The sequence below is a fragment of the Haliaeetus albicilla genome, chromosome 3 (assembly GCF_947461875.1).
Source record: "Haliaeetus albicilla chromosome 3, bHalAlb1.1, whole genome shotgun sequence".
NCBI lineage: Eukaryota > Metazoa > Chordata > Aves > Accipitriformes > Accipitridae > Haliaeetus > Haliaeetus albicilla.
The window spans coordinates 39,287,610-39,312,907 of NC_091485.1; the positions used below are offsets into that span (position 1 = coordinate 39,287,610).

At 43.5% G+C, this 25,298-nt stretch overlaps 1 protein-coding gene and 1 long non-coding RNA gene across 8 annotated transcripts in view; one reads left to right on the top strand and one right to left on the bottom strand.

The window, feature by feature from the left end:
- Nucleotides 1-12: 12 nt before the first annotated feature.
- LOC138684771 (uncharacterized) lies at nt 13-2,313 on the bottom strand. Of its 3 annotated transcripts, none has more exons than XR_011324037.1 (3): nt 2,075-2,292; nt 1,578-1,733; nt 13-1,012 (listed from the first exon to the last, which is right to left on the bottom strand). It is a non-coding gene; the product is annotated as an uncharacterized lncRNA (long non-coding RNA). The 3 variants fall into 3 exon arrangements; XR_011324038.1 differs by having other exon boundaries at nt 13-1,015; XR_011324039.1 differs by lacking the exon at nt 1,578-1,733 and having other exon boundaries at nt 2,075-2,313.
- TRIM55 (tripartite motif containing 55) overlaps nt 1,108-25,298 on the top strand; it is a 38,592-nt gene continuing 14,401 nt past the window's right edge. Inside the window, exons 1-10 of one of the 5 annotated variants that reach the window (XM_069779448.1) lie at nt 1,108-1,688; nt 2,103-2,275; nt 10,207-10,372; nt 12,091-12,186; nt 16,066-16,299; nt 17,367-17,389; nt 17,489-17,613; nt 19,803-20,023; nt 21,954-22,241; nt 24,544-24,634. In XM_069779448.1, the coding sequence (XP_069635549.1) occupies nt 1,500-1,688; nt 2,103-2,275; nt 10,207-10,372; nt 12,091-12,186; nt 16,066-16,299; nt 17,367-17,389; nt 17,489-17,613; nt 19,803-20,023; nt 21,954-22,241; nt 24,544-24,634 (1,606 nt within the window). In that variant the 5' untranslated portion in view covers nt 1,108-1,499. The remainder of the gene's footprint in view (nt 1,689-2,102; nt 2,276-10,206; nt 10,373-12,090; nt 12,187-16,065; nt 16,300-17,366; nt 17,390-17,488; nt 17,614-19,802; nt 20,024-21,953; nt 22,242-24,543; nt 24,635-25,298) is intronic. The other 4 variants (XM_069779451.1, XM_009920640.2, XM_069779449.1 and 1 more) reach the window with 4 other exon arrangements.

The window sequence follows — 25,298 nt, forward strand, 5'->3', positions numbered from 1 at the left end:
GTATTCGAGGCATTGAAATTAAAATAGTCAATAATACATTTAATTTAATATGATTCATTGCCATTGCGTGCAGAGAATAGTACTCATTTTCATGTGGAAATCAATGAAAAGCTTCACTTTTTTATTTCCCTGAAGTGCAGTTTCCAGACTGGTGTTGCAAGCAGATAAAGGGCCCTGCTTTGGAGTTGGGCTCTGCCCCTGGACGCGGAGGGGACTCGCTCAGCCGCTCTACAGCATATTTCAGATGCAAGCCCTATATAGTCATGATGTGGAATAAACATGAGCGCTTTCTACAAGACACTTAACAGAGAAAGTATTAGAGTTATTGATTAAAAGAGAAGACAACATTCTGATTACATGTACAGTACAGTGGCAAAGTGATTTTATACAGTACACACAGGGACTTTGGCTTAAATTTGAGGATGAGATATTTATTGCTTGTACAGTTGTGTGATAAATTATTGGCAAGTAGAAGCACAGATGGCTTTCCCTTAAGATCAGGCATCACATGCCACAAATTATCTGGGAAATTGTCATTTTAAAAATAACTCTGGAACATGTGCCAAGCTGAGAGGGATATCAGTGTCTAATAAACAGATATAAACACAGCAGTGCCCAAAACTAAAATATATTTGAATTAAACTATGCAGAGAGAGAGTATATACAATTAGCACCTATTCTCTAGCAGTACAAATGGAAGCTTTTCATACTGTATTTCTTCTATCTCTTTCTCGTCAGGAAATTCAAATAATGTTTTTGCTGCATATTTAAGTCGCTGTGGAGTTAATGGCTTAAATAGTCGTCTTGGATTCTTATGTTACAGCTCCTAAAAAAAAATCATACCGGAAGAAACTTAAGCACAGTTATATGCAGGCAATTTTTTTTAACTGGTTCTCAAGGTGGTGACATATTTACACCCTGAAGTGTCTGAGCTCCGATGCAGCCATCACTCCTATTGTCTTCTCCAGCAACCACATGTGCTTCACACCTCGGAAAGGCAAGATCCTGGAGCCTGCTGAAACACACAGGCAAAATTACACCCTGCATCTCACGGCCATGGCTGCTTGCTCAAACCGGAGTGTTTGTTAGGCTGAGGCGTGTGGCTGGGCAGACTGGGGCAGCCCTACGCTCTCCACAGCCGTGCAGAGATAAGGGGGGGAGCGGGTTGTGTTTGCTTATCACTCGCCCTCCTCCTCAAGGGGTGAAGGCCATCATGTGCGAATGAGGAGAGCCAGGGCCCTGCCGGCCGCCCCCCCGTCCCCCCGCCAGCCATCACCTGTCCCAGCCTGTCCTCCTCTCACGCGCTTATATGGGCACGGCAGGGTGGCATCTTGTGACGCTGCGCTGCTAAAAACAGCCCCAGCTCCCTGCGGCCCCTCGTTTAAACAATGTCCTCCAGCCAGAGCAACCCAGAGAGCCTCTGATCGCAGCACAGCCTTGGACTTATTTCAAGGGAAATTAACCCTGAAACCCCTCCTCGAGGCCGTGATCCTGAGCGTATGCCCCTGGAAAAGCTAGGGATGAGCACCTCCCTGAACTACAAGTCCTTCTCCAAAGAGCAGCAAACCATGGATAACCTGGAGAAACAGCTGATTTGCCCCATCTGCTTGGAGATGTTCACCAAGCCTGTGGTCATCCTGCCCTGCCAGCACAACCTCTGCCGGAAATGCGCCAGCGACATTTTCCAGGTAGGTTTCTTCCCACAGAAAGCTCTGCTTCCCAAGCAGCACTGGCTGAAATGAATGGAAAAGCAGATTTTTCACATGTTTTGGTTGATTGCTTTTAAAAGTCGGCAAGACGGGGCAGGGGAGTGATTTAAAGCAGAAGTTGAGTGTCCCCAGGGGCCAGGGCTGAGCTCGCAGCAGATTAAAGTGTCACCTGTTGGCTGCGGGGACACGGCCGCGTGTGTGAGCTGAGGAACCGGCCCCTCACCCTGCAGTCGCCGGGTGCTTTCCTGGGGTGGGTTTTGGAGCTACCCTCTCCTTGAGCATATTGACAAACAGTTTCCTGCAAGCTTGTTTTTGCCCCGGTGCTTTTGAAAGAGGTTTTCATGGGTCTGCGTGGCCTTACTCACCTCTCCTTGTGCTGCTTGGCAAGAGCAGGCCTCCAACCCCTACCTGCCGACGAGGGGAGGCACAACCATGGCGTCGGGAGGCCGCTTTCGCTGTCCCTCCTGCAGGCACGAAGTGGTCCTTGACCGGCACGGTGTCTACGGGCTGCAGAGGAACCTGCTGGTGGAGAACATCATCGACATCTACAAGCAGGAGTCCACAAGGTAACGAGTGAATGTGTGCCCTTCACAGGAGGTTTGCCACAAAAGCAGACGTGGCTTAGGAGGCTGGTGGCCTTTGGTCTTTCCGTTTAGCGCACGTGAGGTTGACTTAGTTGTTTTCTCTCTTGGAAATGCGGAAAGGGATCGTGCTGCCATGCATGCCTGTCTGTTTGCTGTGCAATGAAATCAGCTCTTGCTAAGCACAGAAACCCGTATCCAAATAGATGCTGGATTTCCCTGCTGCCACTTATAGCAGGGGATTGTGCCATGCTTATTCACATGAGCGACATTCACCCATGCAAGCAAAGCCCTACTGATATGAATGGCTAGTCACACGAATAAGGGAAAAGTAGCTAGGTTCACATCATTTATTTTAAACAGTTCAGACAATTCTTATTTGTCTTTAACCTGTGCATTCTCATACTAAAGTAGGGAAAGAAATTTCAAATCTTGTTAGAAAATACTGAGGGACAGACAGTGCAAGAAGAAAACTGAATTTCACACAGAAGATACCCTGCATCATAGTGTCAAATCAAAACTCAATAAAAATAATCTTCATTCCTGTCAGCTTGGGATATGAACTCATGAAATCAAGTCTTATTTAGGTCTCCATAAACGAGAAGGAATAGCCAGAAATAATACTTATTAGTGCTGTGTGGCTGTGCACAAGAATCAGGACCGAAGAATGGGTTAATCCTAAAAAGTAAGATTACTCCTGAATGTTAATTGCCTGCACTGAATGTGTAATGGATCCAGCAACAGAAAAATGTGTTCTCATCTCTCTTTCCCTGGGATGGGTTGGACACCTGTTACCACCATGGGGAACGTAGTAAGGTAGGGAGGGATGCTAAGCCTGGTCCCAGGCCACCAAGCAAGCAGCTCTCACCCAGGGAAGCTGCCTTTTGCAACCAGCATGGATCCATAGGGCCAGTTTTATATGGCAAGGTGTTTTGTACAGCAAGGTTTTTTGTACACCTGAAAGAAGGTGTAATCCTGGACATGCTCCCTGACAATCTTCCCATCCTACCCCAACAATGAGCTGGGTTTCACAGGGACAATGAGGTGGTGTTGCTGGAGCATGTGGATGCAAGTGTCGGAGTCCAGTGCCTGGGATGCCTTAGGGCACTTCTACCCTCCTCCGGCAGAGGAGGTCAGTCGCCAGCAGAGAGAATGTTTTGGAGCCCGACGGTGGCTTTGGCTATTCTTGGCTGTTTGAATCCCTTCGGGGACAGTTGTAGCTGGGCATAGGTTGGAGCTCCAAAGCGTCTGAGAGCATGAAGTTGGCTTAAAATTGTCCTTTCTGCTGCCCTTCATGCTCGGTGCCAAGCTACCCTTGTGTGTGTCATTGATACCCAAATATTATTTTAGTCAGGAAAATCTCGGAGGAAATGAATCAGCAAAGCTACGGTGGTGGACTTTGCTTGTGATCAAATAAGCTGGACATGTGCATCCTCATGTCTTTCTTGGTTTTGTTTTTTTTCAGCTCACAGTTGTATTTAACTTAAAAAATAAAGAAATGCAGCTCCTTTTCCCATTTAGTTCATGGGCAATTGGAACAAAGTTCAGTTAAACAGAAATGTAAGAGATTTAGTAGACTTTTTTTTAAATTCCATGAAAGTAAAACACATGATGAATAAAAGGGGAGAATAGAAAAAATACAGATATGAACATATATTTGCTGAGATATTTGTCCAAAAGATTTGTTTATGTAGTTTGTTAAGGTGCTTATTTAACCTTCATGTATGTCCTTAGAACGAAAGCTATCGTCAGGGTTACGTAGCAGCGGCAATGCATAGCAGCATTATCTAAACTATTTGGCACTTTGTAGGCCTCAGCTGCTTATCTCCATCTGCCTAACGTCCCTCAGGCTCCCATGAGAGTGTGAGCAAGATCTGCCATGGCTTTGCCCAGTGCTGTCCCACTGAAACCAAAACGTCAAGGGAAATCAAGTCTTCTCCACTTCTTCCTTTTGTACCAGTCTGTTCCAAACAGAGCGCTGGGGTCTGGCAGAGGTACATAAGAGGAAAGGTGAGATGTGACCTTTGCCTCCTTGTTTCTTCCCAAGACAACCCTTCAAACTGGCAGCACCTGTGATTTCCAGACAGGAGCCTCTTCCCCTCAAGTCCTCCTGTAGGTATAATTCACCATAAGTGTGTGTGCCAGAATGGTGCCAGCTCCCAGCTGCATTTCACATGAACTTAGGAGAGTGAGCAGAATTCAGCTAGGGAGCAAGCTTTATCTCCTGCTTAGGAAAAAAAAAAAAAAAAAAAAAAAAAAAATTAAAAATATTTTTTTAGATTTGAGTTTCTATTTGGATTAAGGAATTGGGTTTTTTTTAAATAAAAGCTGGGGCAGGAGCTGAGCTATGGTGTTGGGAGAGTCTGCCCAAGCCCTGACATGCAGCCCCTCCTGTTACTAAAAATCACATCATATGGTCTTTTATCCAATTGCTAATCAAATTCCAGCTGATGGTAGCGTAGCCTGTTGCCCAATTTAGAATCTATTAGCAACACAAGGAAAGAATTCTTCAAGCAGGACGTGGCTCCTACAAAGCTTTAAAGGATGGCAGAGGACTGAACCCAGTGGAAACAGAGTTGGCTAAAATATTAAACCGATCTTTGAAAGTCTGTTAAACCAATCTTTGAAAGTCTGTAGGCCACTGATTACCTGAACTATCTGAGGAACATCAGGGTGCCTGCTGCCACCAGGAAAGGATAGCAACAGGAGGCTGTGACTTCTCACAAGATCTGGCAGCCTCTAACGAGCTTGGCTGGCTATTCCTGATCAAAAGGTGCTTTGGGCTTTGTTACCAGCTGCATCCTGATCAGGGAGGGTCGAGTGCTCTTTCTGCCTTGCACCTACCAAGGAGAGCCCTAGGTACAGGCTGTCCCTGCAGACCCAAGCACAGATGGAGCAGTGTGTGCAGCAGCGTGCGCAGCAGCGTGCGCAGCAGGGACCAGGCACTGTGCTGAGGGCAGTGTATGTACATGGGCTCTGCAACAGTGGTGACATGCTGCCGGATGGGGTAGCCAGCACCACCAGGAGCAGCTATCCCTCACACCTCAGAGGCCTCGGCCAGAGCTCGCAAGGGAGGATGTGGCTTTCCAGGATGGGCTGCAGGGATGCCTGAGGACCTCAGATAGGCTGGGCCAGGGAGATGGGCTCCCTGCCCACAGGTCGTGAAGCAAGGGAGCCACAGGAGGAGCCCTGCAGACTGTGCAGCAAGAGAGATGAGGAGAGAGATCACCTGGATCTTCTCCAACTCCCCACCAAGACAAAGACCCAAGCTCACCTGCACCAGTGGTTTTCTTGGGCCAAGCATTCATGATAGTACTAGTGTAATGGAGCTGCAGGAATCCCTAAGTCCATATGAACTTTTATGGTGTTCCCATTTTTGAAGCCCCATTTCTACCCTGGGTATTGATGGGCTTTTCACTGGTTTGGGGAGGGTCCATCATTGTTGTTGATTTTCAAGGAACACCTCCTCCAAGCTCACGAATGGTCTATCCCCATATACATGAACTCAAGCAATGGTGGCAGGATACCAGCTTTGATTAACAGGGAGCTCCTGATAAAAATAAAACATTAAAAAAGAAGCAAAAAGACGGTGGACAGATGACTCAGGAATACTTTGAGAAACTGCCCAAGCATGTACAGATAGAGTTAGGAAAGCCAAAGCCCACCTGGAACTGAATCTGGCAAGGGACATGAAAGCTAAAATGAAGAGCTTCTACAGGTACATCAGCAGCAAAAGGAAGATTAGGGAAAGTGTGGGTTCACCACTAAAAGGAGCAGGGGCATCTGTGGCAAAGGACATAGAAAAGGCCAAGGTACTCAATGCCTTCTTCACCTCGGTCTTTACTGGTAAGATCAGTCTTCAAGAGTCCCAGGCCCCCAAGACCAGCGGGAAAGTCTAGACCAAGGAAGACTTAGCCTCAGTGGAGGCGGATCAGGTTAGGGAATATTTAAAAAAAAAAATTGACATCCTGATGAGAGGCACCCATGAGGGGTGAGGAAGCTGGCTGATGTCATTGGAAGGCCACTCTCAATAATCTTTGAAAGGTCATGGTGATCGGGGTGGGTTCCTGAGGACTGGACTGGAAGAAAGCAAATGTTACTCCAGTCTTCAAGAAGGGCAAGGAGCAGAATCCAGGGATCTATAGGCTGGTCATCCTCACACTGGTCCCTGGAAAGTTGTCCGAGCAAACCCTCCTAGAAACTATTTTCAAACATATAAAAGACAAGAAGGTGATTAGAAATAGTCAGCATGGATTTATGAAGGGGAAATCAGCCTGACCAACCTGATAGCCTTTTATAGTGAGATGACTAACTCAGTGAATGAGAGGAGAGCAGTGGATGTTGTTTACCTAGACTTTCAACACTGTCTCCTGTAACATCTTTGTTGACAAACTGATGAAATAAGGTCTAGAGTGGACAGTGGACAGTGAAGTGGACTGAAAACTGGCTGAACTGCCAGACTCAAAGGGTCATGGTGAGCACCATGAAGTCAGGTGGAGGCCAGTCATTAGTGGAGTATGTCCAAGATTGATACTGGGGCCAATACAGTTTAATATCTTCACTAATGACCTGACTGAGCCTCATGCAGTCATGCAGATTCTTTCCATCCCCTGACTAGGTGCAGGCACTAGGTGATGTTATTGTACAGGAAGGGCTACAGCTATCTTAGGGTACTCAATAAATTAACACCATCAAAGTTGGATTCAGGATTTCAGTAGAGACCTTTCTGGATTTGTAAAAATCCTAAGGAAAACATGCCTTCTAACTAAACAGCAGTTTTCCTAAGGTCTTACCATGTCCTTAATTAAAGTGTCCTCCTTTATATGCCCAGCAACTTTGCATTTTCTCACCAAATCACAGAATCACAGAATGGCTGAGACTGGATGGGGCCTCTGGAGGTCATCTAGTCCAACCCTCCTGCTCAAGCAGGGCCACCCAGACCCAGTTGCCCAGGACTATGGCTTTTGAGTCCAGATGGCTTTTGAGTATCTCCAAGGATGGAGACTCTACAACCTCCCTGGGCAACCTGTGCCAGTTCTTGGTCATGCTCACAGTGAAAAAGTGTTTCCTGATATTCAGAGGGAACCTCCTGTGTTTCAGTTTATGCCCATTGCCTTTGATCTTGTCACTGGGTGCCACTGAAAAGACCTTGGCTCCATCCTTGTTACGCCCTCTGTTAAAGTATTTAGATACCTGAAGGTATTGATAAGATCAAGGTCATCGTTAAGATCCCTCTCAACCTTCTCTTATAAAGGCTCCAGGCTGAAAGTCCCAGCTCTCTCAGCCTTCCCTCACAGGAGACATGCTCTAGACCTTTAATCATCATGAGGGCCCTTTGCTGGGCTTTCTCCAGTATGTCCATGTCTCCCGTGTACTGAGGAGCCCAGAACTGGACCCAGTACTCCAGGTTGTGGCCTTACCAGTGCTGAGAATCTTCCTTTCCATAAAACATGCACAACACTCCACACATTAAGGCCAAACCCAATTTTAACGGAAAAGAATAAGCCTGTAACAGTCGAACACAGGGAGCACAAAGCTATTAGGCCATTTCAGCAACCTGCCGCTTCTTTGGTCACAAGCACATTTGTGACAAATCTTTCCTTCTGCTAAAGCCATGCTGTCATTTTCCTATCGGCTACTCTTTAATCTCCTGTTTCAGGAGCAGCCACCATTTTAAACTCAGAGGTTGTGTTTTGACCTTTGCTACACCAACATAGACCTAGAGGATCCCCTCTGAAGTCAGGGAATGTTGTGCTAAAAGTCTCTCCTTTTGCACAGCCTAGGAAGGAGACTGTAGATCTGTTTACTTCTAGTCTTCTGTCACTGCCTTCAGGGCCCCACTAGTTCAGGGAGTTCTGCCAGGTTTCTTCCAGCTCTTTGCAGCACCTTTGAAGGTTGGCTACTTCTGGCTGAACTTGCTTGACACCGTCACCTTTTTGCCCTGTGCAATGTGTCTTTTATGCTAGTGGCACCATTCCAGTGTCAAATAACATTCTGGTAGTTTCTGCTTCTGGTCTTGTAAATATTTGCAGGAAAAGCAGCTATTTCATGCTTAATTAATCGTTTTGAAATTCATTGTCTGTTATTGCCCTCACATGCGGGCCCTTCCACTGGTGCACTATAACTTGAATATATTAGGCACTGTTTGCAGTCAATGTAAAGCATTGTTTGCAAACAATGTAAAGCAGTTTTTGTGGTGGAGACACACCTCTCTTGACTAGCATTGAAAAGACGCTGGATTTGACACATTGAGTGCCTTATGTAAATGTACGTTAGAAATCTGACCCAAATAATACTGGCTTCCTTCAGAAGCGTCCATCTTGTTTTATTCTGCTGTAGCGTGTTATATTGCAGATTACAGATTTTCCTTACGAACCCTTTAAATTCCAATGCCATCTTGAAATTAAAAAATATTAATGCATGAGACATTTTATTTGTTGCTTGATCTTTTTTTAAATGCATCTAATTGATCACATTCCATTTCCTTTGGAAGAGAAAACCTGTACTTTGTCATTAAAAAGTAAATGCCATGTCCACTCTACCAAATTAAATTGAAAAACTCTATTGTAATATAATCTAAAATAATTATTTTTTGATACATTTTTAAACTTGAATAGAGTGACTGGTTACCTCCTTGCTACAGAGCTCTGCAGAATGGCTTTAAAAAGAATGTTTCCATGTAATTTCATTATATTCTATAGTTCGGGAAAATATTTTCTGTCTAATGATGAAAAGATATATTTCTATGATGCCATTGCTCCACTTGCTACAGGTAAGTCATAGTTCTCCTTCCAGATGGTAGCAGAAGGGGATAATGGCTTATGCTGGGAATATTTAACGTTGCTACAGTAGGAGTGGCAAACTTTGGAGGCTTGAACCCCCAGGCACACTCCCTCCATCAATCTACTGACCCTATCCTCTGGTACCACATCCTCACATACTCACATGCTTGCCACGGATGTGCTCAGGGTGCTAAGCCTGAAGCGTGGGCTCAGAAAAGCATCAGCCTGCCCACAAAGACTGGACCAAAGATTTCACTTACACTAGGAACGTCAGTTAAGTGGCTCATTTAAAGGAAGCTACAACTAAATCAGTTCCTAAAATAGTAGGGACTGACTTATGTGTGTATGGCTAAATCATTTTGGTGAAGAGAAGATCAGGACTGAGCTATAGTCTGGTAACAGTTCCTGGCTTAGCACAGGGGAGGAATGCTTCTTGTGTAACCCATGCCCTTGGTGACAGTTACAATCAAGTTACCTACTGTTAAAAAGTTCAATACTGTACAAGTTAGGAATGTGCCACCCAGCTAAAATTAATTTTTGTGAGACCATATTTTGGTTGCTGGCCTAGTGTAAAGGCCATAAGGACCCAGTCCTGTTTGATATTGACAGTCCTGACCCGGGCCTCACAAACCTCATCAGCAGAGATAGAGAGTTAAGGGCATAAAGGTCCATCAATACCTACAACTCTTGCTTCAGATTAGTCCCCTGCAAAAGAGCTTTGCTGCATTAAGGCCAAGTGCCCAACATTTTGCATGATGAACCCAAAAGAAATTACATATGTTTCATATTTCAGACAGATGTTAGATAACATGCTAATTAAAGTACACAAGTAGTCTAAGATCAGTCTTAGTGAGGTTATTTACATTTTTAAATATGAGTGAGGGTTCAGTCACACGCCCATCCTCATATGAAGTCATGTTGCTATATTGTCATCACATCCTGTTGTGTCAGGACATTAAACTGTACCGTTGTCTATTTAATCATCCCATGTGGCAGGTTTAAGTCTACGCTGTGTATTCAGGTCAGCCTTGGGCACTGCTAGACGAATGTACCGTATTTCATGCTGATACCCTAAGTGCTGTCATCAGAAACTCATGGGCACCAAGCTTGTTTTAAATTTGTTTTCTTTTGCAGACCTGAAAGGAAGTGTGACCAGCCAATGTGCGAAGAGCATGAAGATGAGAGAATTAATATCTACTGTTTGAACTGTGAAATGCCCACCTGCTCCTTGTGCAAAGTTTTTGGTGCCCACAAAGACTGTCAAGTTGCTCCTCTCACAAACGTTTACCAGCGACAGAAGGTAAATATCTTTTTGCTTCTCATAGTCCTCCCAGCAACTGACAGGACCATCAACAGGAAAGTATTCCCATGGGCTTCCTGCGAGTTTCCAAAGGGGCCTGGGGATGCCTTTGCCATTCCTGTGTGTGAGTGAAAGGCTTACACAAATCTGTAGGAACTGTTTAGAAACACAGGAAAGTAAATTTATGAGAGATCACACAGAAAGATATTACAGTGTCCCAATTTTTGTTAGTACAGTGAGTAAACATTTTAGACAGTGATTTGATGTGAAGCTGAGGACCTCTCTTTTGAGGTTCCTAATCTCTTTTTTTCAGTGCTTTTAGATCAGAAAAGCAAGTGGAATTCCAGCACATGAACTGGAAGGAGAATAGACCATTACAAACCAGATAGTTATCTATCAGCCACTTTTGCCTTTCAGCATCCCATTTTTTAAGAAAAGTTAAGTGAAAAACCTCCTTTTGCAAGTGAATGCAGGAATACTCAATAGTTGGCTGCACAGGATGTACCTAACATCCTCTGCCCTTGCTGTCACCAGTAAAAGACTTGTTTATTTTTAATACAGTCTTAATTTAAAACCTGACTCACTGGGTTATCCTCCTGAGATAAACAGCTCATTTTTCTGGAGGGTCCCAGTGGGGCAAGCAATCAGACAGGCCAGGTTTGCAATCCCAGCCTCCAACTTTGTCACACAGATGCTTGTGTGTGGAAACTACAAATGAGAAGTCACTTTAGGAAAGTAGTTACATATCGTCCTTTTCAATCAAAAAAGGAGGGAGAAGGGGGAGAAGTTTCTTGGACTGAATCCATGCCCCCAGTCACTCCCTTTGCATGGAGATTTGCAAGTCATAGTTTCCTTCCCAGAGTGCCTGTGGAAAGGGGCTGTCATGTCCAAGACTGGAGGCGTAACCCAGAGGCTGCAGGATGCATGCTTCAAAGAATCCTTTACAAAGCTATGGAGGCCACAGACATGGTTGCCTCTGTCACTACAGCCATGTGCCAAGGGCCCCTCACCTTCCCCAGCACTCTCACCAAGTTCCCTAGGGACTAGCTTCTGTGTCTCTCCTCTTCTAAGGATACCTCACAGTCATCTCCATCCCCACACTCAGGCCATTTCCTTCTTCCACCGGTTTCCCTCATGCCAGTGGCTCAGCCTTTACCTTCTCCTCCTCCTTTTCTCCCTTCCTCTCTCACCACAGCCCCAGCCCCGGCCCCACTGCCCTCATGCCAGGGGGTCTGTAGTGCCCGGGTCCCTCCAGATCCATTGGCCACCTCTTGTCGTCTCCAGGGCCAAGAGCCACAGTCCTCAGGGAAATACCGCAGCGGCATGGCTAGATGGAGACACTAAAAAAACCAGCCTCTCGAGAAACAGTCTTTTCTCTCAACAAACCCAAAGGGAATATTTTGGGGCTTTTGAAACAGCACTTCAGACAAAAACATCTGGAAGAACCTCCTAGAACAAAGCGCTTCCTCCTTTCCAAACCACAGTTTCTTCTCCATGAAAAGTTTCAAAATGACAATGTTTTCATAGTGTTTTGGGAGAGGAAACAAATGTCAAAGTACTAGCAGGTAATGTGTGGGCAGGTAAAGCTCCAATTTTCCATGGTTCTGGTGGAAAGAAGATGTTATGGCTCATTTGTCTCCTGCTCCCCACTGTTAGATGTGCCACCCTGAAGTGTGATGGTGTCTAACCCTCCTGCTTGCTCTCCCCTTACTGCCTAGTCCGAGCTGAGTGATGGCATTGCAGTCCTGGTGGGGAGCAACGACAGAGTGCAAGGGATAGTCACGCAGCTGGAGGAGACCTGCAAGACGGTTGAGGTAGGTACCATCTCTTTAAATGCAGTTCTTTCAGTGTGAAGTCACATCTTTTAAACTGCTGGTAATGACCATTCTTTAACAGACCTCACTTTGCCCAAATGCGTTCCCACATAGTTTCGCAAAACCATTACCTGTGGCTTTGTACAGTATCAGCTGTACTTCCTCAACCAAAGGATACATCCTGCTCGGCACCCTGCCTCTGACATTGGCCATGTGGTTGAGGACAAAGAGTAAGGATAATCCATACCAGCACGTTTGCTCAGCATTCTCAGTGGCATAGAGCCTGTGAACAGAGCTTTAGTCTCAGCCACAGGGTAGCCACAGCGTGGCTTCCAAGGATATCAGTGAGCTCTGTATTTGGTTGCTTTACCTTCTGTGCAGAAGTACTTTTAAAATAGACTTATGTTGCCCTTTAAGGAGTCTTGTTTTGTTGCTCATGGGAGGGAAGAGTTTGGGTTCTTACTGGATTTTCTGGTAAAGTTCTTACTCTGACTGGGCTGGAATTAGTTTTGTGTCATTCAATGGCAGAAGTGGCTTTCATTTCCTCCAAGAGATTTGCATCAGAAAAGCAAATATAAATATCAGCTCTGACCAATTTGAGCATCACAGAGCAATAGGCTGAAAGGAGCTCATATGAATTGATTTTGTGATCAGAGTTTGATGAAGCATCTAGTGAAGGAGTTGCATCCCTCTCAGCCCAATTAGAATTATATTGACCCTTTAGAACTCGAGCAGAAAAGAGAAATGGCAGAGAAAAAGAAGTTAATCCAAGATGTACAGATTTTAATTGGTAAGAAAAGTTGATTCCACAATCTATGTACACAATTGCCCAAGGCTCCTATTTCCTCAGAGCAAGGAAGAACAGAAAATGTCCAAATTTGGTTCAAAGAACATCAAACCATTAGCCCAAGTAAATGAGAGAGCATGTTAGCAGCAGTCAGAACTTTGTAGTCAGGAAGCCTTCATGTCGCAAGGATGAAATTAACTGCTATCAGGACTTTGCAGACAGAAACAAGCCTTTCAAGTAGGTTAACTGCAGAAATTTGAATGATACAAAAGCAAAAGCTTATACTCATTTAAGTTGAACTGGCTGAACCAGAGACAAAACTTCAAACATCTAGTCTGAAGTATGGAGAAAACACTGTGCTAAAAATACCTTAATAAATACAACAGTTTCTGAAACTAGCTTCCTCAGAGTCATCCACTCAGTTTAAAGTCTAACCTTTAAACTCAAAGCCCAAAGAAAGTGCAGCCATTTTACCTTCAGATGTTTTAACAGCCTTTTCACCTTTAAAGTCAAAGATTGCAGAAAATAGATCTTAGAGCTTACCTTGGCACTTCCATGTTACATTTCAAGCAAATCACATTTCCCACCACGTAAGAGCTTTGTCTGAATTGACATCAGTTTGTCCTTGAAGATGAAAAGCTACAGCTAGAGCTGAGAAATGTGCACACATGGAAGTAACACTTATAATCCAAGGAACGTCTCCTCTCTCTGCGTAACACTTTGTAGGGAACAATAAATACCGGCTTTAGCAGAAAATACATGATCATTTTCCTTTTAGCTGTAGTAAGCAATAGCCTACAGTTCTATATTTAGCTATTGCTCCTATCCAACCCTAAAAGCCAGAAAAACAAACAAAAAAATTGATTAATACTTGTATAGTTTTTAACTGATTGAAAGGTAGACCAAATTCACATATTATACTGAAAATAAAAAAAAGGGAATATAAAGTGCTAAATTCCAGCTAAATACTGGAAAACAATAATAAATAATTAAGTACTGTTTAGCCCTGTAAACAATATGAGTCAAACAATGACGGAAAAATTACAGTGTTTCTTTCAAATGCTAATAGCGTAGTCCAGTCAATACAGATACTTCAGAACAAGCAGTGCAACTCATGCTCAGCGGCAAGGACCCTTTCTTTTTGCTGTAACTGTGCTTTAAAGAACAAAAAGGCTGAGAACTTTTCAGATTGGAAAGTCATGTATTTGTTAACCTTCTTCATTACTCAGAATCTGATTAGAGTAATTCCATCAGGCAGAGAACATTGTATACAGAAAGAGAATATTTCAGAAATATTTCAGCATTTGCAGTTCGGAAACCATTCTGCACTGTCACTCTTGAGGTTCAAACTCTGTCGCATCTGCTGGCAGGAAATATTATATATTAGAGCTTAGAGATAGGGAAGGCTCTCTCAGGGCAACCTGCTATCACTCTCTTGCTCTTCTTCCCCTAACACTTGTCCTGTGCCAAATGGCAAAGGCAGCACACACCTGTCTTGAAATTAAGGTTGTTTTACAAGTGATCTGAATGACGTTTCAGAGTAGGTCATTGTAGACTAAACCGAAGAGGAGCCTGGAGCAAGCAGAAGTGAAGGAAACACTGGGAGGAAGTTAAGAGAGGAGGGAAAGACAAGAGGAAGATTATTTGAGGCCTGAACAATAGAATGACACCCAGGAACCATGACTCACTTGGTTCAAAAGCCTCCTTATCCGCACCCTAGAATTCACTAATCAGGAATTTCTGGGAAGTGGCAAGGACCTCCAGAAGGGCAGGCCAAGCTTGCCCCCATGCAAGGAGTTTTAAATTAGAAGTGCCTGTTTAGCCTAGTCTTCCTTACTGGGAAGCAGAGGTGGATACCTGGGTCAATGCAACAAGATCTGTATTCACTCCCCTCCCCTCAGTCTATTCTCTCCCCTCCCCTCAATGTAGACAGTGATTTTTGGCCACACGTCCATCTTTGAAAGGCTTTCTCCTTTGAACGATACAGAGCAGACTGTCACCACTCATAGGAAAGAGCTCTGGCTGAAAGTCAAGAAAAAAGTGGGATTCTCTCTAGCCAAGTGCTATGAATAATCAGTCTTACCACTTCCAGAAGTACTGTGGGACTGTTAATAATCCTGTGCTGCCAGGATCTCAGTATTATGCCTTAAGGGACAAAGATGAGGAATTGATTCAGCCTCAGTTCCTAGCAAAGAGATTTAAATAACCGCCACCATCCCCAACCAGATATAACCACAATAAGGTTAAGCCCTGGGGCACACAGATGACTCAAGTACTTCTGTTTGGTAGACCTCAGACATTATAGATAACCTGTCTCCAATTTCCTCCCCATAAATCCTCCCTTGCAAGTGCAGCGTGTTCTTGTTAGAGAGCGCTCAATGAAGCAGTCATCAAACCCATCCTCCTTACTCAGTGAAATATGCTATGTTGTCTGGTTGGAAGGACAATAAAAGTGTCTCAAAAAATGATGTGAAAAACACTGCCTGAAGGTAGGGTTGGAATCAGATTCCTCGTTCTTGTCTTTGTGTTTTTGTCACACACCATTTTCTTTGTGGTACCTCTACCTCATTCAGTGCACAGTAAATGGAACATAATGGACACCTATTGTCAAAATAAAGTCTGAGAGGGCGTATGTGAAAATCATGCCCAGCCAGGATAGTTCCAGGTTCTCTGGTAGAAAATGAAAATTCTCCAGAGCTGATTTGAGATGATCGCTTCTTTAAAAAACATTCTGTTCATGCAAATGAACACAGCTGCTAATATGGTGGGGTTCTTTACCTTTTCTGCAGACTTTGACGTCTCACTACAGACATCATAAATACCTTTCACAATTTTTTTAGCAGACTGACAAGTTATACAATAATCTGTTTAGGGGCTTTCAGAGGCTTGAAACTCAGAGTTTGAGAACAGTTTTAAAACTTTTGTTCCAATAGCTTGGACTTTGAAAATTCTAAAAGTCTCTGGGGTCATTCAGAATCCTTTGCACTGTTCAGAAAGAGGAATTTCTTTGATGAAAATGCTTCCAAGTAACTGTAAAAATAGAAACTCTTTTAAGAACATAACATGTTAAACATAAACCAACTGATTCACAGGAATGCTGCAGACGACAGAAAGAGCAGCTGTGTGAAAAATTTGATTATCTCTATTCTGTACTGGAAGAAAGAAAAAATGAGATGACACAAATAATCACTAGAACCCAAGAGGAGAAACTGGAACACGTCCGCTCCCTGATGAAGAAGTATGCGGATCATTTGGAAGCTGTGTCAAAGCTTGTTGAATCAGGAATCCAGTTCATGGAAGAGCCAGAAATGGCCGTGTTTTTGCAGGTATAAAGTCTATAAATAGAGATAGAAAAAAAAATGATGGGTTTATTGAAATACTATTTAAGCATTTCTTAATTTTAGGCACATTCAGAGTTTGGTCATCTTTGAGTGAACATTTATACAAATTCATTTTTTAAACACTTTCATCAGCACAGACAAATGACTAGTCTTCTTGTGAATAGTATCCAAACCAAGAACGTAAGTATTTGTTATTTGCACCGAAATATACTATCCTGTGTATGAATTTCGGGTCCCCAAAGAAGAAACAGGAATTTTAACATTTTCCAACATATCTTTATTGTCCCACCACTATAATATATGTGTATAGGAACTTCTGTGAGTTATAGGTTTCATTTGCCTATTGACAGAGTGATTAATTTTCCAAGAATTAAATATTTATGTTCTAAGTCACATTTTTATGCCTTTAATTCATCTTTTTTTTTCTTCCATTTTCTTACTATAAACTTAGGAGAGCTGATTAAGAAACCATTAGCAGCCTGTTCACTGAATTCATTGGTGTAGAATTTCTCTCCTGCGAGTTTACAATTTCTCTATATTAAAGGCTGGAAAGGTGTTTTCTAAAAAAAACAAAACCAAAAAAAAAAACCAAAACACAAAAACCAACACCTTATTTTCATTAAAGAATTGCCTTTGAAAAGTACAGTATTTGTTCCAGACAAATAAAATTTTGTGGCTCCAGAAGTATGCCCTTATGGATAGTCAAAGATATAGTTACTGTGACTAAAGGTGGTAACAGAACAATTGCTTTTCACCACAAATACACAAAACAAAAGAGCAAAAATATTTCCATTTAATTTTTGTAGAAATTTTATGTATTTCCCATCATATTCAGATTTTAATTTAAAAGTCTTCAATTAACTGAAAGGTTTACTCAGCTGTATACTAATTGCCATCCAGATTTGATCTCATTCATAGATCTCATGGCTGTCATTTATGAGATCCATAGTGTGTTTAGAAGCAGCCAGTGTAAGAATTAGATCTCAATGCATAAAATCTCTGAAAAAATGGAACCAGTTAAGAAGTCAGTTATTTCCTTTTTGTTTTCACAGAATGCCAAAACATTGCTACAAAAGTAAGTATTTAAACTTGAGACTCTTGATCTTTATAATGAATTACAAATTACAGATTTATTTGCAAATCCAAATGCCAATAACGAATCTCTCTGTTTTAGAATTACTGAAGCATCTAAAGGTTTTCAAATGGAAAAAATAGAGGATGGGTATGAAAATATGAACCAATTCACAGTGAACCTCAGTAGAGAAGAAAAGATAATACGAGAAATTGATTTTGACAGAGGTATGTCATTTATTTTACCTAAGTTACTTTCTTAAATTGCAGCTGTGTGTGATTTACATGATGATACTGAGTAGGAAAATACTCAGAACTTGAATCAGATATTTCTCTCCATCCCAAAGTGTAACTAGACCATTTTGTATCAATTATAAGCAAAAGCAAAAATCCATCACAGTCAAAAAAATCACATAACCTGTTGAAACCATTAATATTAGCTTTTATGTGGCCTCAATACTTTCCTAAGCCCATGATCTTTACTGACTCCTCATGAGAAGGGACCACAAAATTAAGCTTTTATCTCATTCTGTAAAGTCCTTTTTTTCCCTAAAAGATGTCTTTATTGTATGGCCTGTCTGCTCTAGAAAGTCATTAAAGAAATAGAATGTTTATTACTAAACAATGTGCTTATGAAAGATACTTTTTTAAAACTCTTTTTTATAATAATAAAAAATATAATCGAAATTCAAGATCACAGAAATATAGAGGGAAGCAAAAACTGTCATCATCTTTCATGCATTTGACATCTTGTGTCATGTCAGTTGTCATGACATCATGACTAAACATGCTTAATATGTCTATAATGCAAAGTTGTAATTCTACATTTACCAAAGTAGCCTGAAATCTAGGCTCACCTGTGCTTTACCTTGCAGAGTAAGCCACAAGAAGTTAATGGAGATAAATGTTTCAAATAAGCAGATGTCTCCTATTAAAAGGCAGCAGTAATAGTCATCTGGATATCTCCAATTTTGTTGCTAGCACTGGATTCTGCTGGTACATTTACATTTACCTTTCTCAGCCCAGTTAAGTCTCATGCAGATGCCACCCGTTGCTTACTCCCCTGCCACGACTTATACTAACTTCAGAGTGCGTGGCTGCTCCCTGCGAGGGACCCTGCATGCCTGCTGTGCAGATCTTGGTCTGTCGGTTGGGATCCGTGGACTAGCCGTACTTGTACTTGGCCCAGGGGTTCATGTAGCAGGACAGCAGCTGTGGCACCAGTCAGCAGCAGAGGAGCAGGTGCCATCTTGCAGGGCTGTGAACTTTCAGGGATTTGTCCTGGCAGGGACAATCCCTAGTCACAGCCTCATGCCCAGTTCGTCCCTGTGATCAGCCCCAGCTGCCACATCCCTGCCACACACGCGCATCTGCCAAGACCGTGACCTCCTGCTCTGGGCACCCCCCCCCATCTGATGGGGAATGTGACACCCACCTCTTGGGGACAAGGCATTAGCAAGGGTTTTAGCAATCGGGAGCTCAGTCCTACATCTGAAACTGCTACTACAGTCAGTGAGGTGTTCTCTGCACCCAGGGGATGCGGAACCAGAGATTCGGCACTCTGCTTATAGGAGTGTATTTGCCTGCAGAAACATTTCTCTGTTACGAGGGCATTACGTACTTTGCAGATCTACATTCCTTCTACATACTCAGGCAGAACCATAACCTGTGCAAAATGTGCAGCCAGTTCGGAGCTTGGGTTAATGCACCCATCTAAATTTATTTCTCTGAAGTGCTAGGATGGCTCTGAACAACATCTGACATTTGTGAGGATGAATAGTGTGATTATGCAAAGGAAAATGCATTGTTGGAGGGCTCCCTCTGGAAACGAGCCAAGCCACAAATGCTGACAACAGGATGTGTCAGATGATGCAAAAGCAACAGTTTGACCAAGTTTGACGGTCTGGTTTTAGGGAGGTTGGTATCCCAAACCTCCAGTCATGTATTGCAAAGCACTGGCCTGGTAAAGATTTATTATGATGGCTTCAATGGTGTTTAAAAAAAACATATACCTAAAATTGCAAGAGGGACTGTTTTCCTGGCAGATTGTGCCAGACCAGGTGCTGTCTCCCCTAAAAGTGCAGGGCCGTGCTGCACGTCACTCATGAGGATGACTGCATTGGCGGGACTTTCTGTCCTCCTTCCCATGGAAAGGGCCAGTTTAAGATTTTAACAAGCATGTGTGTTCTGTGTCCTCCCTGCTGCGAAGCGCCTGCTGGCAGCTCCATAGCAGTGCCCAGTCCAGGCTGTTGGGAGCAGGCTCTTTACCAATGCCCTCTCCCCAGCCTGTGTCCGCTGCCAGGCAGCAGATTATCAGTAGCTTTGCCGTGCAATTGTAAATGGCTTTTTAATTACATAAAGACTGCAGCCATCTTCACGTGGTGCTCAGCCCTGTCCTTTTATGCATGTCCTATCAGAGGAGGAGGGAGAAGAGGAAGAGGAGGAGACAGTGGATGGTGAAGATTTGGATGAAGTCCACACGGAGTCATCAGGAGGGGAGGAGGAGGAAGAGGTGGAGGAGGAAGGGGCTGAGAGAGCATCACAGCCACCTCAGCAGGACCCTGAATCACAAAGCGCAGCGGGAGAGCCCCCAGCTGAACCCACTCCAGAGCCACTGCCCGCTGCCCCGGCTGGTCAGGTGAGTGCCCCCGATGTCCCACTGCCCTGCCAGCTATTCTGGCTGCACCCCAGCAGAGCAAGAAAACACTCCCCTGTGGCCTGTAGGCACTGTACGTCAGGAGCGTGGCTAAGGGAGTCCATGCTCTGGAGAGCAAAATTGTTTATTGTCCTTGTACACATATACGCAACTGTACACTGTGCTCTCGACCTGCATATATATTGCTCGATAGGCAAAAAATTACGCTGCTAGATAAACTGAGATATATATGGGATACATAAGACAAATAAGAGATTCTGTTTGGGAGTTAAACGCATTACAATGGATGTTCTGCTTGCTGTGATTTAACTCAGACTAACTATTATAAATGAAATGGTTGTTAAAATATTTATACTAAGAGAATTTGTCGTTCCCTCTGGATTTAGTGAGCTTTCCACCACCAATTTTTAGATCATACTTCTAATCTATTTTCTGTGAATGCTGTTTGCTGCCTTCTGCCCTGGTCATCCTAGGGATATCGTCTAGGTGGAAACAGGGATGTCATACACCAAACAGGAGAGGAAACTGCTCCTTGCGACCTAGCAGCAAAAAGATTCAGGTTTTGAATAATTTAGGCCAGCACTTTTTCTTAAGGAATGTGATTAGAATGAGACAATAATTGCCACATATTCTAAAAGACTTACATAAAAAAATATACTTTATGTGCTACTTTAGCTGGCCTCACATTCAATTAATTTAGCAAATTCTCCTCTTATGCAATTTACCCAGTGAAGTTGCTGAGCGGGTAAAGGCTGCTGTGAAGATATTGGAGGAGGCCAGTGTGAAAACAAGAGAGCACATAAAGAATCTTTGATTGTAGCAAGCTCCCAACATAAAAAAAAATAAAATAAAGACTATAGATTCATTCTTGCTTTGATTTAGAAAGATATGTGAGTTTGCACCAGTTTTGTGAAGATGCTCTTAAACCAAGCTTTATTAATATAACCAAAGTTTGTCTTTTGAGGATTTGCACTGACTTAACTAAACTTATGTCGCCTAACTGATGTAGGTTTTTATGCAAACAAGAACTAGGCATAAGCAATTCTGCCCACTAACATGAAGTCCCTCACTTCTAAGGCTAAAATGGGAAAGGTACGGCATGCTGCTGTAGCAGTTGTAAAATGCCATTAGGAGATGCTCAGACATGGAGTCAGACATGGCATGTGGGTGTTGCGGTGTGTGGGATCCCTGTATTTCAGCTTTTGCCTTCTGGTGTAAGAAAGGCAGAGCAGAAATGCTGTGGTGATAGCAGGTGCTGTGTGGGTGAGCCCCGAGAGCTTGATGCAGGTAGAGGTGCAGTTCAGCCAGCTCGTCCTCTTCCTGGCAGAGCAACTGTGCTTATAGCATTGACAGCAAGGCTGGCGGGAAAATGTTTCTTGCCAATGTCTTTGTATTCCCCTTATTCTGACTGCTCATATCAACAGACTCGTTGGCAAACCTGTTGTTCTTAACCCAAAATGCAACAAGCCATTCGAAGGTACCTACACCTGTCGTTCATGGGTGGTACCGGTTCACGAGGGTCTTATGCAGAATTTCTTATATTTTTAGGATTGAATTGGGTCTTTATCTGAATTAAGGAACCGCTTGCTCACTCCCATCTCAGTCAGCATCCCCTTCCCAGATAATTCTATTCTATTTTTTGAGTATCAAAGTATATGTATTTGAGTATATTTTTGCGTATCTCTCCTATTCTATTTTTTGAGTAACTTATTTTCTTCCCCATATCTGTGCTATTCGAATGATAGTTGCTTTGGCTTCGCATTTTGATTGTAATTCTTTCAGACCATATATTAGGACAAATCTACTCCTTGCAGTGAGCTATAAGAAACATGGCATGCAGAGCAATGTGGCTATGGCAGGAAGGTAACGTGGTGCACTCTGCTTGTTCTTCTCTTTATCTGTCCTGATTAAGGATGATGTTGTGACACCAAGTGGTTCTCAACAGACCCCAGAGTCTGACACTCAAGTGCCGGCCACAGCAGAAACCATCGATCCCTTGTTTTACCCTAGCTGGTATAAGGCTCAGTCTCGGCAATCAAGCAGTCCGAGCTCAACCCCGGTGAGTGGGTTGGGGAAAGTAGGGCCTCCTGTTTCTCTGGAAACAAGTGCAAAGAAGGCAGAAGCCCCAGCAGTGGCAGCGATCGAGGAGAGTGCACCGGGGAGTGGTAAGGAAAGTAATACCACTGCAGCGACGTCCAAGGTCAGTGCTACCGAAGTCACTCCAGAGGGCTGTGACACGCAGCAAGGCGGGAACGGCAATTGTTAAGGAAAATGTGACTTAATTTTCCTCTGCATGCTAAAGAATACGAATAATTTCAGAAATATGGAAACGGCATAAGTTGTCATTTCAGCAAATCCACTGGATTTACAGATGGTTTCAATATGTGACAGGCTGAATTTTCAGCTTCAGAGTAGCATGCCTATGGCTGCTTGTGCTTAACGGCCAGTGCACCTCGCTTGTGTGAGCTGTTATCCAAGTTGCTCATGCACACACTCAGGAGCTGTTGGAGAGGCTGGCAATGTCTCTGTGCATCAGATATTTGCATGCATTAGTAGCAGACAAATCCTGTGCATGACATTATTCTCATCACCTGTTGAAAGCCTGTGTACATCACATGTCATCCCACCACCACTGATTGAGGAGCTATGGCTTGGCTTTGCCTTCTGCAGCTCTGTGGCTGCACCTGGAGTGTACGGCTTCCCCACGTGAACACGAAGCTATGCAAATACCCGGAGCCTTCTTGTGTGTTTGATTGCCTCTCAGTAAGCAGTGTGATTTCCTGGGTTCAGATCTGTTGCAGAGAGTTTCCTCCAAGGATTCTTGGGACTTGATTAAAGGAGAGCATGAAGATAATATATTCCAGTTCTGGGTTAGACTACCAGCAGCATGATGGGATAACAGAGACTGATGTGTGGGTACGGGAGGGGGTTTGCCTTAAGATTACAATATTAGAGTTGGTATAACCTGAATTTGAATATTCCTTCTTCTGCATAGTGTACGAACTCCACATGGGTCAAAGGTCCAAGGAACAGAGCTGAGGGAGCTGTGTGTGAAGGATTTGCATACTACACCAGCTCCTGCTCTAGTGCCTGGCTACCAGCCCATGAGCAGCACTCTCTAAATTAAACCATCCTGATTTATAGGCTTAAGCCATATGTTTTAAAAAAAAGCAATTACCTGTATGTGTGCAACGAGAGAATATGTGTGTGTGTGTGAAAAAGCCCAAGTAGGCAGTATTTCATACAGTTTCCTTTAAAGTTGGGAGTCGACCGTCTAACATACATAAGCAGCCGTACCATGATAAACCATCACATGGCAGGCAAAAAGTTAGGAGAAGGAGTTCATACAGATATGATAAAAGCTGGAGGCTTTAGCCAGTGACACTTGAATTTGGTGGTGGAAGGATTCTCGATGACTTCAGTCTTAACAAAAGCAACATTTGACCCCCAAATTTCAAGTCAGGGTTTGATTTGAGAATATTTGAGTGGAATAAAAAAAAAAGAGTATTTTAAAATTACCAAATCTGCTATGACCTTGTCTTCTTAAGTATATTCCAAATGAGCTGGCAAAAGCAGGTAAATTCACAGTGAAATTAATTGCTGCTGTTTTTTTGTATTGGTTCCACTAATGACTGGGCAGCCAAACCTCACCATAGGGAGGTAAAATCCTTACTGGGTAAATTCCCTGGGAGCTTGCCGGACTGTGGTCTGCTTCCCTGTGTCCTAATTTACCAGCAGCAAGCAAAGGAGCAAAATTAAGGTTTGATGTGGCCAACTGTCTGAAAAAACAGTGGCAGTGGTTTTCAGTCACACCAAAGCAGCAACCTGGTACCCAGCTCTCTTCATCATCAGGTATTGGGAATAAAAACAGGCATGTGGGAAAGATGTCAATTCCTGTTGGCATGTGAATTTGGGGGTGCTGAGTTTCGATATTTTCCCAGATCATGAGTGACGCTGACATTTTGGGAGGAGGATGTTTAGAACAGTAGCATGTGGTTCTGGGGATGGGGGGAGGAAGGAGCAGGGGACACAGCTGAGGATGGGGTTGCCCCTGGGCTGGAGACAGAGGAAGGAATAGGAAAGCTTGGGAAGCAGAAAGGCGCAGAGTGTGCTGAAGAACAGAAAAAGCAGAGTGACCAAGCTAGGAAGGGTGATGCCGCGAGATGATGCCATGGTCAGATTTGCAGATCTGAGCTGAAATGTGGCTATGTGATGAGCAAAATGGCCTCTGTCGTGTGGCAGTGATCATTTTTAAGTATGTGAAGTTCAACTTTGGTTTTTTTCCTGCATGTAATTTTTACACAACCCACTCTGAAATGCCATATTTGTTTATTTTTTTAAAACCTCGGCCGATGTTCCTCACACCACTGTTTTTACTCCCTCCAATTAAAGGATCTCATGGAAAAGTGCTGTGGAAACAGAGCTTTTTCACTGAACGTGGTGATAATGACTAGTTCATGTCATGACAATATTGGTGAAGCACTCTTCTTATTTTCTCACAGGAGTTAGCATTCTGCATATCACTTTTGGCATTTCTTGTCATACTACATCATCTTTGGAATCTGATTCAATACATGATTTGTACTTTCATGGGTAGGAAATATTTTGTTTTACCATTAACTAACAGTTAAAATAGTGTCTCTGGTGATGTTCCTACATGGTTTTAAAGGATTTTTTCCCTTTCTTCCCATGCAAAAACATCATGCTAGTTCACAATACAAGCTGCCTAAAACATTTCTTCCTCGCACCTTTGAAACGCCGCCCTTCAGCTTACTCCTGCATGGTTAAACATTGCATCTCCCTGTTTCAAAATGAAAAGAGACATTTACTCCCTCAGATAGATGGGCTTATATTTTAGTTGCTGTTCAGGTGACCAGCAGGATGGAGAACCTGTGGGTTGACAGGAGACATGAAGAGCCCCGAGCTTGTTCAGTCCAACAAATGGGGGAGGAAGATCTGGAGAGTAATGGTTGTCATCAGAGGGGTAAATATCAAGAAGAAAAAAAATCCACCGAATAATCCTGCTGTTGAGATTCCCACTGTGAGGAAATCACTGGTGCTCCCTGGGGAGATGGCTCAAGCCCTGCTCCCTGGAGGTCCCCATGTTGAGAGTGGAGAGAGTCCCCTCACACCCCAGCCCACACAGCACACCCCACATGTTGGAGACTCCTTTTCAGGTCCTTTTCCCACCAAAGGCATCCAAAGCCATCTCTGCCACATTCCCAGTGAGCATGGAGTACCAAACATGGCCCTGAAA